Genomic DNA, 20,639 nt, shown 5'->3' with positions numbered 1-20,639 from the left:
GCCATGTGAGACTTCAGGATCAACATCGTGCATCGAGTCAGAATTCATATATGAGTCTGGTGAGGAGATCAGCTCCTCCTTTCAAACACCGCTCTGATGTTTGTTTTGATCTTCCCTGGATCCCAGAGTTGGTGGATTCAAAGATTTAGTTATCATTTGGCCGTGTTCATATCCACAAAACAGACACCTAAAACTGACCCTTAAGCCTCGTCCACACCAGGAACATCAGCAGCGCGTGGCGGCTGAGTCTCTTCTAGAGATTCGAGGTCTCGCCTATTTCTGACGCGAGCCGCGCGGTTCACAGCGACAACAGACAGTGGAGGTGATCTATTGACTGTATATTAACATCATACCAGCAACATTACTACAGTTTAAATGTCTATCTGTAGAATATGTTACACAAGGCTTTTATTCTGAAATATGTGCCAGACAGTGTTGTAGAACATGCGGTGACTTGGAGAGCTCCCGAATGAATAAAGTACAGGGTTTTAATTGTGGATTATTACTATTATTTACAAATTACCACACGTTTCTTAACCTTTCTCTGTCTACAATAAATAGAAATGACATTTATAATGAAATGAAATAGCCATTATTAAAGGCAAACTCTATGTAGAAAGAAAGGGCTGACAGCAGCAGCAGAAACGCAGCAGATACGCATCAGAAACGCAGCCGCCACGCAACGCAGCCGCCACGCATACGCCACACCACGCAGACTTCTGCAGAAGACCGATGTTTGCTTGACATCTGGGCCAAAGAGAACACAAAGAATATGCTAAATAAAGTCCACTAAATAGTTATGTTTATAAAGTAATACAAAATAAACTGAGAGTCGATCAGCGCCGAGTCAAAGTGAAAACACTTCGACAGCAATATATCAAAGTCTGTGATTCCCTGCATAGAAGTGGCAGCTCTCAAGACAATAAAAATAAATCTGCTCCTTTGTACACGCCCCTCAGCAAATTATTATTTTTATTTAGCTCCCTAAATAAACCAATAAAACCAGCAAACAAACCAAAAGTATCACCCAACTTGACCCAGAACGTTACCTTATCTAAACATCTCTTGTTCGGTCGTCAGTAATGTCTCCTACCTCTCTACCTAACGTGATGACAGCGATGCCCTGCAGCCTGAAACCACAACAGGAAGCCCAATGATCGGACCTAAACTGCACGTGAGAAGAAACTGGGTCTCCTCTCTCCCACAAGATCCAATGACAGACCACTCAGAGTTGGGGAGGGGTCCACATGGGGAAAGGTACTGACTTAGCCTGACTCCTCTCAAGGATTATTCTCCTAATATTACACAGCTTAGAGAAAGGCCAGCGTGGCCCGGCTTGGTTTCAGAAACGGACCGCTATGACTCGTTTCCCTCCTAATAATGATTCCAGGTTCTGAAATGTAAGAGACACACAGCCCTCCTATGATCCTTTACCTTAACCCAACAATAAACGTTAGCTACACAAATCACACCGGATCATTTTAAACCTCAATCAAGCAAGATGTTTTCACAGCTCCACTGGACTATGAAGAAAAAGCAATAGATTTATGACAATACCCCCCCTTAATACCGGCCCTATTATGAGTACCAAAAATGTACGAGTCCAGGGCTGTCAATGTTAATGAGACGTAAATGCAAATTAATTTTAACGCCATTCATTTTATTTAACGCAACTTGCCATTTTCAGGATGTAGCGGCTCCGTTTTAAAGCTAGAGTGAAGATCCTGGTATCAGAATCAGAATCAGAATCAGAATCAGAATGGTGTTTATTGCCAGGTGTAAGAGGTATACACTAGGAATTTTCTTTGGCATTTTTGGTGCGAGACAAACAGTACAATATAATAACAAAAGAATGGATAAAAACAAAAGAATAGATAAAAGAATAGATAAAAACGTTAGAATAAAATAATAAAAATGTACAATTTACAAATTACAAATAAGCTATAAACATGATATAAAGATAGTGCAAATATTGAGAGAGGGGGGAGAGTCAGTGTCGGCAGGGGGGGCAGTAGTGTGTGTGTGAGGGAGAGACAGTCACAGGGGGGCGGATGGGCTGTTGGAGAGCCCCACTGCCATGGGGAAGAAACTGTTTTTATGGCGTGAGGTTTTGGTCCTGATGGACCTTAACCTCCTGCCAGATGGCAGAGTCTGAAAAAGATGGTGTCCAGGATGGGAGGGGTCGGCCACAATCTTCAATCTTCATAGTATCATCATCATAGTAAACTAGAGAACCTGATGAATCCATCGGTACCAACCATGTCAGACTAGCTGGTCATGAAGGAGTTAAATAACGCTCTAAAGTTACGCTATATTTTGGAGAGGAAAAACTGTCATGTCCATCTTCAAAGGGGTCCCTTGACCTCTGACCTCCAGATCAGTGAATGTAAATGGGTTCTATGGGTACCCACGAGTCTCCCCTTTACAGACATGCACACTTTATGATAATCACATGCAGTTTGGGGCAAGTCATAGTCAAGTCAGCACACTGACACACTGACAGCTGTTGCTGCCTGTTGGGCTGCAGTTTGCCATGTTATGATGGGAGCATATTGTTTTATGCTAAATGCAGTACCTGTGAGGGTTTCTGGATCAATATCTGTCATTGATTTGTGTTGTTAATTGATTTACAATAATAAATATATACATACATTTACATAAAGAAGCATATTTGTCCACTCCCATGTTGATAAGAGGATTAAATACTGGACTAATCTCCCTTTAAGGTTCAATTAGAACAGATACAAAATGTGTGATTAATTTGCGATTAATCATGATTCAATATTTTAATCGATTGACAGCCCTTGTTTTAATTTTTTATCGAGAAAAATGAATCTTAATCAAGCAGGATGTTCAGTGTTTTCACAACTCCACTGGACTATAAAGAATAAGCAAAGAAAATCAAGTCAATTTAGTAACTTGTATTTGATTTATGACAATGTCCCCCTTAACACTGGTCCTATTATATATTTGGATTTACTTATAAGTCGCCCTAATTGATAACTATGCATTATGAGAACCAAAAAGTGTCTAAATGTTTTAGGAAGTTACATATAAACCGTGTTTAACTACTGGCTGTAAGACTAACTTTCTTTATGTCCTCCATCTGAGACTCTTTGTTAAAGGGATGTGAAAGTTATCAGAGAAGATGGAATAACTTTAGAGCAGATATATAATGATAACGAGACGAGAGACCTTGAAACCGGGCAAAGATCAGAAAAGCAGAGATGACTGTCCTTGTCTCCTGGGCTCCCCCTCCGTCCTCTAAAAACATCCCTCACAGTCATCACGTCAACCTCCGGAACACTTCACTGTGTGCGGATGCGGTCCTCTCCTGCCGCCAACCCCAGTGAAAGCTAATTAAGAAATATCGCAGCCTTCTGCGAACTCAATTAAATAATGTTAATTTATTCTAATTTCAATTTGGAGGTAGTCTGAACTGAAGGAGGGGGCTGTGAAAACAAAGTCTGGGAGAGAGGAAGGAGAGCTCTGGCCTCTGCCTCCCCCCTCGGCACCGGAGCTCTCACAACCTGCACAACTCTATTTAATTTGAACCCTTTGATTAACATAAGTAATCACACAAGCCCTTCAACTGAAGGGGAGAAAGACAACATACCTCTAGTGTTGGTTCACTTTCTCACCTCTGGAAAGAACGAGTGTGTGAACAGGAAATAGAGGGAGAAGGAGTAAAGACATTTGATCTATGTGATATCAACAAAGGATAGGGTACAGTAATAGAAGAGGAAAGCCTACTTAATGAAGTCTTAATCAACATTTCCAGGATCTACGTGTATTGTTAGACGAGTGCCTTCAACTTCAACTCTTCCTTTGAGTAAATATTAAGATAATATAGAACTTTTTATGTTCAAACTTTTGCCCTCAGACATACGCTTACTTCCAACTTTTCTTTATATGAAAATAAGGCAAATAATTCATGAAGCGGAAACTTGATAAAAAAGATCCAAAGATGAGAGCATGTAAGTGTAGAGTGGTCTAAATATGGAATAGAGATGGAGATGAAACAAAAAGGAGGAGCAGGGGATCACCGAATTACTGGGAGGGGGTGAAGTCAGCCCCAGGGAAAAGAGATGGACTGAATCAGACCAGACAGAGCTCACAACCCGCCCAACAGGAACTCCCTCTGTTCATTTACATTAATCCCACAGACGTTTCCATCCTTCCAGCTCCTTCACAGATGCTAAACTTCAACTTGACGCCTTTGAGGATCTATATATCTCGCAGACAGGACAACGCACAGATACACCGGCAGGAGAGACATGAAGCGGCTAATGAGAGACTGCAGACACTTTCACCAACTTTAAGACGGATCTGAGACACTAACAAAAACAACTAAAAGTACTGTGAGAGGTCCCGGGTTCATATCCCGGACGAGCCCCCAATACTGTATTTATATTCACTTCTGAGTCAAGGTAAAGACACGCATTACCTTCTAGAGAGACCCAGAGGATGGCACGTAACCTTCCCTTCCTTTGGCTGCTTACTCATCAACAGTGAAATGATGCAGTCGTACTGAAGAACCCTGAGTCCAGTATTTTGAGTGTGTAAAAAGAGTCTGACAACATCGGCAAAGCGTTTCAGATATTGAGGGAAAATGTTGTTAATAGTTTAGGCTTCTGTTAACTGTAGCCAAAGGCTTACTGCTGCTGCTGAATCATGGTACGTGTCCACAGGGGCGTTTTGCTTATCGCGAGGGATCGCCTCGCTTCCCAGCATTGGACGCTTGATGTGCTGCCACTACACACGAGGCACTCAAACTGGAACCAACATGGCGGCTCGTTTGGAAACTTTCTTCTCTTATTTCACGAAAAATAGTTCATCGAAATGTGTTTATTGTGAAATGTCTTTACTTTGGATTGAGTTCCTCTGGAGTTTTCAGAGGCGGCGATTCTTGTCAGGAACTCAACTTCATGCAAAATAGGAACGGGCAACATGACGGCCCGTTGCCGGCTGCTTACATAGTCAATGAATGGGAAGCATGGAAAGGACGGAGCCTGTGGACACGTACCATCGCAGCAGTTCACAGCTACGGTTAGCACATTTTCTCCATATCTCTCTATTAGTTAGTCTTCTGCGTGAGCTCACCGGTTAGCAGAAGGCTAAACTATTACTATAGCAACATTTTCTCTCCATCTCTGAAAGGCTTTGCTGATACTGTAGCTATAGCTTGAGCTTCGAATCCCAGTATGTCGTCTGAAAGGGCTTTACAGGTCCACAAGTTTGCAAAGAAAACAGGACGGATAATCTCATAGAATTGCCGCTATATACGGGCATCGGGATAACAACCACGATCGGGACGGCACGTCTGAAATGAATGACTAATACTCGTACAGGTCACTGTATGAAGCGCATGCATATGCCCTGGAAGCCAACGTGGGAGAACCAAATAGAAGAAACAGGTACACACGTGTCTCAGGCAGAGATTGCATTACTTGTATGTGAAGTCTGCTTGGCAGCACAGAGAGGAAAACACATTGAAACCACCGTAGATGCTGCAGATTACACATCTACATTTACATCTCTAGACGCTGCGTGCTAAATGTAGATTTGCTAAGCATCGGTCTCACACCCCAACAACTGCTAACCCACATGTTTCAATAGATGCATTTCACTTGTTCAGTATGAACGTGTGTTCCGCCGAGCTTTGAGCTCTAGTAAGAGCTTAATGTAAATCCATATATACCATATGTGTAATAATACCTGTGTATAGAGTAAGTGGGTGCACACCATATGTCCTGTAGATGTCCCGATTCGTCACAGGCTGGCAGACAAGTGGGTGGTTTTAATGCAATGACAAGGAGGATGAAACTACGTCTACAAGACAAAGTTTAATGCTAAATCTCCTCCGAGGGAATTCATACATGACAAGGACAAGAGACTTTAAGCTAAGCCAAAATATGAAACTATATAATACATAGGTATTAGAGTGGCTCACATCATAATATCTCCATGATCCATATTCCCTTTCCCACAGCTGTACCTCGCTCTTATCTTCAGAGAAAACATCTTTCCTGCTTTAGATATCTTTTTCTTCTCCTATCTTTCCATGATCACAGGAGTATTATGAAAGGCCCTTACACTGTTTGTTGGGTGCTACGACGCTGATCGAGCAGTTATGTTACCTTTGCACTGAATAAATGTGCAGAATGTAAATGGGGATTCAACACATGCTAATCTCCTCTTTGGTGAGCAAAGACAAGATTTCGTTTTAACAAAACACGTACAAGACATTTCACATCCTTCAGGGCAGGTTGTAAATGTATAACTGAGTATAGGGGGGCTTTCAATATATCAATTTCTATTCACATTGGGAGATTAGACCTCGTTGTCTGCCTGTGTGTGTGTTTATCTCGGTCCTACATACCAAATTGCCCACATGAATAGTTGGTAGTAATAAATATAAATGGAGAATACCTTGAAAGCTGTAATATGAGCGAGGTTAGCTGTGTTTTGGGGGAAGGTTATAACTGGCTGAACTGAGCCTTTAGGCGTGCTATAAGAACAGATACATACATACATGCACACGCATCTATACTCTGCACACGTCCGTAGCGTGATGATGTGTTGGGTTTTTCGTCGTGGCCTCTCATAGTGGGAATGTCTCCTCTTAATCCTCTCTGACTTCATACATTCAAAGGTCATCTCACAGCCTACACATGGCTGAGGCGTGTGTGTGTGTGTGTGTGTGTCATAGTGGTTGGTGTGAATAAGAAAGAGAAACCTATTCACACACTCTCTGTATATGTCAACAGACCCTGTAGGCCTGTAGATTTGTTTACTGTGAACATCCTATCTCTCCTTCTCCTATTCCCTGGCCATCTTCCTCCTCTTCTCCCCCCCCACTGTTCTCCTTCCCTCTACCCTTCACTATCTCCCACCTATTCTCCTTCGCTGCACCCCCCTCCTCTTCAATCCTCACCCACAATTCATTCCCTCCCCCCCCCCCGAGCTCCAGAGGCAGGGGCATCTCTCGGCGAAGTGTGGCCCACCACAGGCCACTGGCTTTGGGTAATTAAAGTGGTTTAGGCCCCCTCACCCACGGTCACAGGCAACTGCAGCTGGGTGATAAAGGCACTGTGCCATAATTACATGGACGGCCAGCGTCACCGCCCAGCTACACTAAAACAGTCAGCTAGCCAGCTGCATGGGGAGGAGGGACCTGTGTGTGTGTGTGTGTGTACAAGTAACTGTATAGAGTGTGTTTGCATGTGTGTGTGTGTGTGCACACACAGGGGGTCAACACCCCCTTGTGATCGCTCTGCTGTAGTTAAGCCTCCTGTGTTTAAGCCCCACATAGTCTCATTGAGCTCCTACACACACACACACTCATTTTTAACCCCCCAGCCAATCATTCCCCACCAGTGGTCTGACTCCTGCCGTGAGTGTGTGTGACCATCAGCCATTTAATTAGACCCAGCCATGATTCACCTAATTTAAATAAATAAATAAACATACCAAAACACCCCAATAAACAAATACCTACATTCAGATGAGGAGCCGGGAGTTTGATGAGCAGAGAGAATGGGGCAGGAGATGGGATTGTGCAGGCGGAAAAAAAGCTAATGTAAGGACCACTGGAGGTGGACACACACACATGCACACGCACACACACACACACACACACACACACACAAACACACACACGCACACACACACACACACACACACACACACACACACACACACACACACACACACACAAACACACACACACACACACACACACACACACACACACGCACGCACACACACAGACACACACACACACACACACAAACACACACACGCACACACACACACACACACACACACACACACACACAAACACACACACACACACACACACACACACACACGCACGCACACACACAGACACACACACACACGCACGAAATGCTTCAAGTCACTCACTAATAATAACACGTGCTACAAAGAAGGAGTCAGAACAGAGAATAGGAAGTAGAGCTGTGGGATTCTGGGATTTTAGGGTTCAGTTTATGTTAAATATCTGTGTTACTATCTGAATAAAATGTTTATATTTATAATGAACTAACTGAAACTTTGGTCATGTGACAAACATTCCTGAAGGGCGATCTCAGAATCCATTATTATGTATTATTATTAGGCTATGGGTCTGACGACGGAGAAGACTCTGGACTGGAATTGGAGTTGAGAGACGTCGTGTACGACCGGATTGTTTCACCAGTTAATCTCATTTTAAACCAATAAAAAGCTAAATCATCATCAGACAATAGCCGGTAGGTTCCCAGATTGCATTTGGGCCGATGCGTTCCTCCTCTTTTGCTCTCCACACGGACGTCCACCTGCATTCAACCAAAGCCTGCTCTAACGTGATTGGTCAATACTACTAAGACTACAAACAGAAACCAGAACGCTTCAAACACCAACATCTTGTCCTGTTGCCTCCAGATTCTACATGTGAATACAGAATCTGTTTATAGAAATTACCTGAGATACCTGAGGGGTTAATGAAATCAAACTCAAAACGTTCTTTGGATGTCTATTTGATATAGATATATAGTGAGAATTCACTATGAACCAGTGTTTAAATTACACTGTGGATTTCTAGGCATCACTTCTATCTAAATACTGCTAAGAGGCAACACGTTACATTCACATCAACATATTCACATCATGTTCATTGCACACATTTTATGTTTACTGCCAAAAAGGATTCTTCTGTTTAGGGCTGGATCGATCACTGTTTCTGATATCAATCATAATTAAGTTACAAGTTATTGTACAGCTGCCTGTGTTTGCCTTGTGTTTTAAAGGGAGATTGGTTTCAATACTTGCTCAGGGAAAACAAGTAGAAATTTTAAATCCTCCAAATGCACTATACTGTACACTGACTGTGCAATATCAGTACTACTCAGGTGCAACTTCAATTCATACTGTGCAATACTTTCAGGGAAGTTTCATTCCAATCACTGAGTAATATCAATATTCCACTTGTGCAATAGTGTTAATAGTCTGTTTATTGTCAATACTGTTTATATTGTTCCTATTTTTATATTCCCTTCTATTTAAATTGTTCCTATTTAATACGTCTGTCTACTTTTGTTTTGCTGTTTTTTTTTTACAGTGTTGTATTTTGCTTTTTACTGATGCTTCTTGTTTCTGCATTCTCCCTTTTGCTGCTGTACACTGCAAATGTCCCCACTGTGGGACTAATAAAGGAATATCTGATCTGATCTGATCTTATCTTCCCAACTCACTACGGATCAACCATCAGACTGCAACCAACGTGTTCTCATACCACGGTTCTTATGCTATGTTACTAAAAGTTATTCCTCATTTTCTGTGCGTTCCCCGACGAATGTTCAGCAACACGTGTTCATTTCCGCTTGTTACATACATACAGTCCTTTCAAAATAAACTTCCGTCGTCACAGGAAACTACTTAGTTAGGTTTAGGAGAGATGGTGGTTTGGCGTTGAAATAACTACGGGAGTGGCGTTACTTAAGTACAGAAGTTACATGACTAATAAATCAATGTTCAGTCAATGTTTTTAGACCCACCCATCCACCCCAACCTCCTCACTACATGGAGTAGCTCCGACCGGTGTGTGAGAACAGCCTCTTACAACACACAGCTGGGACGGCTACACTGTTTGTTGTTTTGTTGTCTCACGTGTCTGCGTAGTAATCATTAGGTTCAAGTGAGGCCTGTTTACCTTGGGGGAGGAGGAGGAGGCCAGCTCTCTCCCCATCACCGCTGCGACCGGACTGGGCCCGACCGGCTGGGCTCTCTCCCTGTCTGGGCCACCGGCGCCGGGTCTGGGAGCCGGCGGACTGGGACCGAGGCCAGGGCTGGAACTCGGGGGCGGGGGAGCCCTCCTCTTCTGGCCGCCGCCCACGTCCAGGGAGGGGCCGCCGGCGGAGGGGGGCTGCACGGGGCTCGATGTCCTTGGCTCGTAGAACGGGTTGGATCTGAGGAAGGAGGGGAAGCAGACGAGAGAAAGATAAAAAACACAGACTGCCATGTTTCTTTAAATTGAAGTTATAGAGACGTGCACAGATAGATAAAGAATTGTTAAATTATTAAGATTTATATATGACCTTTTCCCTCAAAGACCAACAGTGTTTATTAACATATCATGTGGATTTATACAAAACTAAATACATCAGAAAACAGTGTAATAAATATTCATTGTTTCACATGGCTACCAGCGGTCGAAGACGTGTTCAGATCCTTTACTTCAATAAAAGTACTGATACCACACTGTGGAAATCCTCCACTACAAGTACAAGTCCTGTACTCAAAACCTTACTGAGGTAAACGTATGTTTCAGCTAAACGTAGTTAAAAGAACTTAAAGTATTGATGTTGCAGTAAAATGTTCCCCGTCAGTGTTTTACTATTTTAACTCCTTTATATACTGTTGGGTAGTTTAATCTGCAGCAATGCATCATGGTCTATATTAAAGTCATTATGTTGTTTTCAGCTTTGTGACGATGCACAAAACTGGACGGGAAGAGGATGATAATCTGAAGAGGAACTAAAGCTGTCAGATAAATGTAGTGGAGTAAAAAGTACAATACGGATGTCAAGATGTTGCATCGATGCATTTCAAATTGTGAAGGTGGAATATTTCAAAAGATGAAATTCAAAACCTCTCTCTCTCTTTTTCCTCCTCCTCCCTTCTTCCCTCACCCTATAAAAAATGTAATATAAATATCATAAAAACATATTGTAATTGATTGACAGCCCTCATTAAAACATCTCAGCACTATTTAAAGCCATTGTTTCGTTAAAGAGGAGGAAATTGAGAAGCGAGAGTTCGGTCTAATACAATGAACAACACTGACGAGTGGTGGGAAGGTAATAGAAGATGCAGGTGCACTGAGGTCAGGTCTGTGTGACCTCATATCCTTACTGGCCGAGGTGGACTACTGACAGACAGACACGTGCACGCGCACACGCACACACACAGAGGCACTCCTACACACATACCAGAGTGTTATCAATATATAGGCATGCTTGTGTCACTGAAAGCAGGGGCACGGCCTTGAGACATTCACTCAACATGCAACAAGCAATCCTAAACAAACAGGAGGATTGGATGGAGAGGGTGAGGGGGGTGAGGGGGGTTGAGAGTGAGAGTGAGAGAGAATAAAAAGCTGATTGACTAGGTATCTGTCTGAAAGAGAAGGTTCGAGCTGCTCCGTGTCCCTCTGACTGCAGAGCGATACGCAGAGGGAAGAGAAGAAAAGCAGGCGGGTCTATAGAGCAGCTCTAACAGACCAGTGCTGGCTAAAAGACATGTGAAAGGACTCCAGTCAAAACAGCGCGCTGCCCTCTTGAACTCTCTATTCTGCAGAGAACTGCTCCCGGTGTAAGAGACGGAGCTAAAGAAACACGCCACTCAATAACCTGTCTGTCTTTAGACAGCCCAGAGGACTAGAACATACGGCCATCTGTGTGACGGCTTCACTCAACAGTTTACATTTAGACTTTAGACACGGCCACTCGTCTGCAGAGGAGGCATCCCCACAGAACCACGTTTAGTTACAGCTCTTCATCACTGATTAGATGTTATGTAGGGCTGTCGCAATACCGCGCTATTGACAAGCCGCCTGCAGAGGATTGCAAGCGACCGCCACAGCCGCTATGGTCACGTTTATTTCTTTTTTAAATTCTTTGCAGTGGGAGCGTTGCGTATTTACACCATGCTACCAACGGCAGCAGCCTGACGAAGCTCTGAGTGGAGACTTTCCTGTTGGAAACATTACATTACATTACCTCTGTAAACCTTACTGTTGCTGCTCTAGAAACAACATTTATCACAAGTTATATTTGAAATATATGTATAGCTAATATGCACACTTCAATATTTGTTTATTTATCACAAGCCATATCGTCATTGCAATATTGAACAATGAAATCGCACATTGCAGATGTTCCTCATGTCGTGCAGGCCTGGATGAGTACTGCATGTTTGGCGGGTTTTTTTTTGGTCGTCAAGAGTTAACAAATCTTCAACTTTGGGTAAAATGCTGTGCTCATCACCAAACCGTCCACAAAGACCAGCCGTCACATCCTACATGTACAGTAACGGAGGAGAAATGAATCCACATAGACCGGCAGATCCGTCCTCTCTCCTACATGCTCCAGCCTTCCCTTCATCCAGAGAAGTATTCTACCTTGTGCCGACATTTTTACTTCTATGGATATTCCGTATCAACCAGACACAACCAACGCGTCTCAGCTGAGCTGTGTTCTGCATTTAACAATAAATAAGTATTTAATTCGTTTTTAAAACTGTCATCTTTGTCATTTAAAAAGCAACAACATACCCAATCATTGCCCAACAATAAAGCTTATTTAAATAGCACTAAAATCAGGATAAATTAAGCAATTTGCAAAAAAAAAGGATCAATAATAACGCTTATCGTGCTGTTGAACCAATCATCATCACCGCAGGGGGAATTGCTCCACTGCAACAGCCCTAATGTGATCATGAAAACTTGCTGAGGTGGTAACAGATGTCCATTCTTTAACATCCTGGTTTCTTTTACTATAAAAGCCAAACCTCTGCAAAATGAGGAGCAACAATCTGTTTCTATTATTTCTCAAAGCTCAGTGTGACTACCAGTTCTGCCGTCATTGATTGATTGATTCTGTTTTGTGAAGAGGAGACAGATGAACGAGGAGGAAGGTGAAATAGAAATGAGCAGAGTCTGGGGAGGAAGTGAAGGAGGATGGCGAGGAGGGAGAGTATGAAGTAGGGAGGGAGGGAGGGAGGGAGGGAAGGAACGACAGAGGAGGGAGACAAGTCTAAAGAATGCAGTGAAACAACAGGGCCCTTGTTCCCGTTGAAAGAGCTGCCTCGTCGCTCTGCCCTGATGAGGGGGGGGGGGGTCTAGCACGGCATGGCCTGCCAACAGTAACCAAGCTGGATCCTTCCAGACTGATTCTAGTACGGGATACTCACAGACACAGGAACCATGTCAGGAGGCTAGTCTGCTCAACACACTGTAGGCTTCTCTACTCTGACACGGTTTGGTCAAAGTCCAAGATGATGTCTTTAAATGTCTTGTTTAGTCACTTTAAGATATTCACTTCAATGTGATATAAAACAGAGAAAAGCAGGAGACGCACATATTTGAGAGGCTGAAAACATTTTCTGACATGTTTGCATGAAAAATTGTTTTAACTATGAATAAATTATCGAAAGCGATTTGACGACTAATTGCTGCAGCTAAAAACATGCACGGTGTACACTCGTCTTTATCAGGTCATGTGTTGTCAGGGTTCACATATTTAACCCTTTCCTGTGTCAGCTGATGATGAAGAGATAAGATCTTACTCGTCGAGCTCCTCGTCCTCGTTGCGAGCGGTGTCGGCGTACAGGTACTTGCTCATGTCGACTGGCCGGACTCCTTTCCTCTGCCTGGGCTTGGGGGGTTCTGGGTCTGGCTGGAGGTCCATGTCCTGGTCCTGGTCCAGGTCCTGGTCCTGGTCCTGGTCCTGGTCCTGGTCCTGGTCCTGGTCCTGGTCCTGGTCCTCGGGCTCATCGAAGGGGTTTCCAGGGTGTGGTGTTTCTGTCTCCGGTTTACCCGGCTCATCGAACGGATTGGAGGATTCATGGTCGTAGAAGGAATCATCGTCATCGACCCGCTGCCTGAACAGCGGCTGGACGCGGGGTTCTGTTGGGAACAGAGAGGAGAGAGAGCGTTAACGACACACACTATACAAGACACAAACAATTAAACTAAGTTACCATACTCAACAGTAGCTTCTTTATTTGACAAGAGCTTTGGTAGCTTGTCACCCTGCTGGGTTAGAGAGCTTGGCAGCAGAGGGGAGTCTCACTATATGTGACAGTAGTCCTGGTAACTAGCGAAGCCTTATGGACTCTTCTACCTATCTGCTTTCTCACATTGTTTCTCACACCCTCTGGATTGTTTTATTAAGATGATGTCAGTAGTATCAGATGTCTACATTCATCTCTTACGTCTCATCTCTTGCATTTTGCAGTAAACCACATTTGGTTTTCATGAGTTCACTATTTGTTGGAGCCTGAGATTTAAGATTATACTTCCATCATAGTTGTCATCTGACCAAAAAAGATGAGTACGACTTTGCTCAATTTAAAGAGGACCTATTATGCTTTTTTTCCTTTTCCTTTTATGTGTCATATATTTTTTTGTGCATGTAAAAGGTCTGCAAAGTTACAAAGCCCAAAGTCCAGACCAGAGAGAGTTTCTCTCCCCACAGAAACACTGCTGCTGAATACGAGTAAGGGTTAAATCAGCAGCAACTGGACTTGGTTTAGATCCTCCTGAACTTGCCTGAAACACCTTGCTTGAAGTCCCGCCTTTTCTTCCTTAACGTGGTGATGTCACCAAGTAACATATTTGCATAATCCCAGCCTAGCGGCTAGTTTGGCACGCCCTAAATCAAAGCTAGTTAAAGCGGAGCAAATAAAGATGTTCTAGTAGAAACCCAAAATACAAGTATGCACCTGACAATTAGCATAATAGGTCCTCTTTAAGAATTAAAACATGCTTTTTGTGTGCTCAGATCCACAGGGACCGACACACATGCATACCTACACACAGCTGCTACTGAATCAGAAAATAGCCACCGTACTATCCCCCAAAACTAATGAAATCCTAAATTAAGTTTCAATACTGGTTTAATAAGATTAGGATGCCACACAAGAGATGTGTAAGAATATATCCCAGCCTCATACAGACAACACGGTTCAGATTAAACAAGCAAACAAGCATCAAAGTGGGAGCTCTGTGTGTGCGGGAGCATGCCACTCAAAAACAAATAATCCATACTAATACACCTGGCTGCTCAGGTGGTCAGACAAAAATATTGGTTTAGCTGTCTGACTGAAGGCGCTGAAGCCTTCCCGCTATAGTTGACTACACACGTTCAAGGTATGTGCACGTCCAAAACCTTCAACTGGTATCACCTGTCACTCTGCTGACACTCCCCAAAATAAACACGTGTGCTGTGGCAACATGACGTCAGAATACGCCTAAAACCAGTTGAAACATACCGTCCTCTTCAGGGTCACCAAACGGGTTGAGGTGGTTAGGATGAAGGTCGTCATCGGGGTCGTCGAAGGGATTCGAGCCCATGGCGAGAGACGCCTCCTGGTCCTCGTCTTCCAGGAAGTTCAGCTTGTTGATGAGCTCTGTTGCCACGGAGTCAAACATAAAGTCATGAATACGAACAACAGACGGCAGAGTCAACAACAACAGCTACACAACAACACAAAATGAAATGAACACAAACATTCACCGATATCTGCACTTTGGAGTGAACCATTCAGTCTCCTGGAAGTACTCCCTCGCGCTGTCTAAACTTCTCTGTGCTCCTTCAATGCATGTACAGCAGTGGCATTCTGGGAAAAATTTGCGTGGTATGGAGGGTTACCGGGGGAGACGGCGAAGGCGGTGGGAGAGTTGCTACGGAGATCCCAGCTGGAGAGGCGGAGAATTGACCGCTTTATCTTCATCATCCTCGCTGTGGCTGAATCGCAGGCTGCCAGGGTGGTGGTCAGTTTGAAAAGAGCGTAAATGTGTGTGAGGTAGATGCCAAGAAGTGCTGCTGAGAGCGATGTGAGAGTCTGAGAAAGTGCTGCGTGTACGTGAGTGTGTCCCTCGGTCTATATGTAGGGTGTCTGTGTGAAGTGGGAGCTGATAAGAGGTGCAGCACTTTTCCTTTGCCTCTTACTGACAACATTCATGACCAATTTTAGGCCATGGAAAGTGTGCATGTGCATGTGTGTGTATTTACATCTGACTTTGACTGTTCACCGTCCAAGCAACATATCATTTGATTTTCAATTTTCCATGTAAGGAAAGTTACAAAAATGTTGCGTATGCTGTCAATTATGGTGTTTAGAAAGAAAGAGAATCGGCTAAATAACGTTCCAAAGTTACACTAAATTTTGGTGAGGAGAACCTGGCATGGCCATTTTCAAAGGGGTCCCTTGACCTCTGACCTCCAGATGTGTGAATGTAAACTCTGAGATGAACAGAGTGAAAACTGTATCTTATTGGATAAAACAGATTTTTTTATAAATCCACAGGGAGCCACTGGAGAGGAGCTGAAGAGACGCAGGCTGCTGACCTCTGACCTCTGCACTAACTCAACCTGACTACATCTAACTTAGCAACGGATTACTTTGTCGCTGTGAATTGCTCACCATGTCGAGGCCCCGAGAGAAAACCACAGATCCAACACACACTTCATTTGAAAACGAATACACTTCATTCCAATTACAAAACAAATCAAAACAGTTTCTGTCTTCCTGAGAAGATGTGTTTTAGTGTAAGAACAGTTTGTTTACTCTGGTTCACTACCAAGTGCAGTAAAAGAACAGGGAGGACAACACCGTCAAAAACACAAAGCATAAGGAACCAAAAGGATGAAAACCAACTGATGTGTTCACAACAACACCCGGTACAGCACATCACCACACGGACCGAGATCAACCGGAAGACCACGTAACCACATCACGATCACAATACCAATGTGGAGGAGGATCGGGTGGGGGGGGGGGATGGGACGTTAGAGTCAAAGAGAGAGAGAGAAACTAAAAGAGAGGAAAGCTGGAAAAGAAAGGAGTAAGAGAAATAAATCTACGGACAGAAATGGTGGAGATGGACGGTGACACGGTGTAGAGGAGACACAACGAGGACAGAGGAGTCAGGAGGAGAGGAAGGGGAAAGAAAGGTGAAAAAAGACCTTGGGAGGATGCGGCAGGCTTAGCGGTTGCTTTGCGTGCTCGCTTAAGGACACCATCATCATCATCATCATCATCATCATCTAAGCAGCTGAGGGCATTCAACTGGTTTACTATCTCTGTAAACGACAAGGCCATACAGGAAGGGAGGAAGGAAGAATAGCAGTGAACAAGGCAAAATAACACATCCCGTCAAGAAATACACACACACACACACACACACACACACACACACACACACACACAATAACACATCAATGTACAGATCATCAATGTAAAAAGAGTAAATCTATTTCAGAGTGTGGTTTATGTTATGCTAAGTAGCTTGGAAAGAAGAACTTGATCGACAGTTTATCTCCAAATACATAAACTGATACTTGTGTACATTGATACGAATGTAAATACTGTATTTCAAACTGCACGCTAGGCTTCCCACGGTAGTCCTTGTTACACGATGTTCGGGGATACACCGATTACATAACAGGCCCGCCGCCCCCACCGTGCTTTTTTAAAATTTAAATAAAACCTATTTAGTTATTTTTCACGTATGAGCGTACTCGTTCATCCAGAGGCTGAAATTAACTTTTTCCAGACAAGTATTTTTTGTTGTCTGTCACTCAGAAATGTTTTCTGCCACTTTTGAAATCTCTGCGCTAAATGAAGGAATAACATTTTAGATCTGATGTCATTCAATGTTCGATATATTTAACACAGAAAACGTTATATACGTGGTAAATTACAGTGTTTGAAACACACTGTGGAGGGAGGGTACTGTTCTTTGTTATTGTCCTCTATAGAGGTTATTTGCATAAAAACACACAATTCAAATGATTATGATTATTTAAATATTTGCTTTGAATAAAATAAAATCTTGGTAAGTTGTTATGAAGTTAAACAGGTCATAATACTCTCTAATATCTATTTTATATTAATGTGAAAACATCTTCTAACAACTGGATTTATTCAAGTTTCTCACCAAAAACGTAATTTTACGAGATTACATTTGAACGCATCATGATAACGTTGTAATTTACCGTCACCCAATAGTTATTTTTTCTGAGCAGACTTTGAACGCCTCATAATAATAACTCAATGGCACCTCCGTTAACGTTAGTAGCTCCGTTATTTATCCAGTCAGGACTGAGCTGCTAACGGCTGCTAACAGCTAACGTTACTAACTCTCCTCCTGATGATTCAAACACAGGTTTGTTGTTCTCAGTGTCTCTTTATCAGGGACAAATAGGGTGCTCCCCCTCAGGTTTAGTAGCATCATGCTGTTGAGCACTTCTTTTCTCTCCTCCATGGCTCCGGTCCAAAACTAACTGAAACATGATACAGCGTGCGTCTGCGTCATTGTGCAGCGTAACTGTCTGAAAGCATCAATAAGAGGAATCGATAGACACGGAGGCATGAGATGCCGAGAACTTAGACAACCAGGAACCGGTTCTCTATTCCCATCACTGCCGTTTTCCCTGCCTGCAAAAGTGGCGGATGTCCTGATGATTTCAGACCCTGCGTTCATCACATTAAAAACTCCTCTTATTTGTAAAATAAGCCTACTAAGTGTGTTATCAATATATAGTCGGACGATAGATGCTAATATAAACTGAAAATGAAAGGGTCTGCTCAGCTGGTGTTCTCGGCGTAGCGGCATCAGCTGGAAACCTGCGGCTTCGCAGCGAAAGCTCGACCAGAGAGACCATCCACTTAAAGATCAAATGAAGCGCTCTACATATATTCAGCTCCATCTCTTCTTGTAAAATGTCTGGTGTAATCAGTAACACAGGTGTTGTCAAGTTTCCTCACCGTAACCTGCTGTCTTTGAAACACTGTACTGACTCGATAGTGTGTACACACTAACAGGTAAAGGTTATTCAATAAGCTTTCATAGCTGGTTCCCTTGGTAGGTAGCACATCTAACACTCACACACACAAATTCACAACCAATACACCCACAACATATATATTCATGAAGATGTATAATACATCCTGTTTAGGTGTAATATATTCTCTCTTCAGTATTTACATACTGTAAGTAAGAGATAAAAAGAGAACATGTGTTTGCGGTTGGTTAGTCTGGTGTTAGTGCTGCCTGCTTGTTGGGAAGGTAACAGCATCCAGGGGGGGGGGGGGGTGTGTGTGATAGTGGGGAGTTTTGGCAGCTTGATTCAGGCCTTTGTTTCAGAGAAGCACGCTAGTGAAGCATCGCTGTAGGCGCTCAATGCATATACATATAAATGAGACAAAGAGCAGGGAAGGGAAAAGAAAGGAGGGAAAGCATGAAGCTTAACATGAAGAAAAAGTTGGATTAAGCAAAGCAGGAAGCAGGAAGCACCGGGGCCCAGACATAAGACCGCACAATGAATCCTCAACATGGACTGGATGTATGGAAGCCATACGGTCGACGAGTCCACCAACACAGGAGGAAAGCAAGGAACACGGAGTAATGGGGGGTGGGGTGGGAAAGCTTAAGCAATAAGACAAAACACTGTCAATGAAACTCATGAATTTATAATCTGATGTATGCAAGCATGCACACTTACAGACGCAGAAAACAAACGAAATCAAGAAGGAAGCAGAGTTGATGCCCCGCTGAAGCCTTGGTCCTTATCGTTATACTGGAGGTTTTATCCACCACGTTATCAGTTTAGGAAGATAAGATTGACATTTAGAGCATTTTACATGTCATGTTGATTTGCTACCTGCCACAATAGCTGGCATAGAAGAACGACTTACCATTAACGGAGCTTTGACCGACAGCAGAGGAAAAGAGTGATCACTGGAAACCGGTAGTAAACATAATACTGTGCTCATGTCTGTTGGATGATTCCAGCTGATTGTATTTCAGCTCATATAAAACCATATATATATATATATATATATATAAAAGGGGTTCTGTGTCAGTTCTCACCTGTGATCTTGGCAGCCTTCTCCTCCTGGTTAACCCTGTTCTCCTCGTCCTCCTCGTTCTCCTCCTCAAAGTCGTCCAGGTTGCCGATGTCGGCCTGCTTCATGCTCATCAGGCTGGCCAGGCTCTGCATGTCCTCATCGCTGGACCATGAAAATACACACCCGACACAGACAGAAACGTGTGTTCACGTTATACATACAGTATAATACACATCTAATGGTTTCAAAACACAGACATGTCTATGGTGATGACTAGAGGTGGGAATCACCAGAGGCACCATGACACCATATTACCACGATACTTAAGTCACGATACCATCTTACTGCAGTTTTAAACATTTTGCAATATGCTGAGTATTGCAATAATATTAGAGCTGTCAATCAATTCAAATATCTAATTGAGATTAATCTCATGATTAATGCAGATTAATTACACATGTTGTATCTGTTCTAAATGCACCTTAAAGGGAGATTAGTCCAGTATTTAATCCTCTTATCAACATGGGAGTGGACTAATATGCTGCTTTATGTAAATGTGTGTATATATTTATTATTATAAATCAATTAACAACACAAAACAATGACAGATATTGATCCAGAAACCCTCACAGGTACTGCATTTAGCATAAAACAATATGATCCAATCATAACATGGCAAACTGCAGCCCAACAGGCAACAACAGCTGTCAGTGTGTCAGTGTGCTGACTTGACTATGACTTGCCCCAAACTGCATGTGATGATCATAAAGTGGGCATGTCTGTAAAGGGGAGACTCGTGGGTACCCATAGAACCCATTTACATTCACTGATCTGGAGGTCAGAGGTCAAGGGACCCCTTTGGACATGGACATGACAGTTTATCCTCTCCAACATTTAGGGTCAGTTTGGAACGTTATTTAACCTCCTTCATCAAATCAAATCAATTTATTTTTGTATAGCGTCAAATCACAACAGAAGTTATCTCAAGACGCTTTATA

The 20,639-nt window shown here is 43.0% G+C and overlaps 1 protein-coding gene across 11 annotated transcripts in view; it reads right to left on the bottom strand.

Moving 5' to 3' along the window:
- Positions 1-20,639, bottom strand: part of ehbp1 (EH domain binding protein 1) — a 214,003-nt gene that overhangs the window by 123,261 nt on the left and 70,103 nt on the right. For 7 of the 11 annotated variants that reach the window (XM_074647443.1, XM_074647442.1, XM_074647434.1 and 4 more), the window contains exons 6-10: positions 19,664-19,803; positions 16,755-16,871; positions 15,058-15,195; positions 13,351-13,690; positions 9,716-9,971 (exon numbers count right to left, since the gene is read on the bottom strand). In XM_074647443.1, the coding sequence (XP_074503544.1) occupies positions 9,716-9,971; positions 13,351-13,690; positions 15,058-15,195; positions 16,755-16,871; positions 19,664-19,803 (991 nt within the window). The remainder of the gene's footprint in view (positions 1-9,715; positions 9,972-13,350; positions 13,691-15,057; positions 15,196-16,754; positions 16,872-19,663; positions 19,804-20,639) is intronic. The other 4 variants (XM_074647439.1, XM_074647444.1, XM_074647437.1 and 1 more) reach the window with 3 other exon arrangements.

Source organism: Sebastes fasciatus, chromosome 9, assembly GCF_043250625.1.
Source record: "Sebastes fasciatus isolate fSebFas1 chromosome 9, fSebFas1.pri, whole genome shotgun sequence".
Classification (NCBI taxonomy): domain Eukaryota; kingdom Metazoa; phylum Chordata; class Actinopteri; order Perciformes; family Sebastidae; genus Sebastes; species Sebastes fasciatus.
Note: the sequence above shows the minus strand (reverse complement) of the source record. Positions and strands in the feature narration are given on the sequence as shown.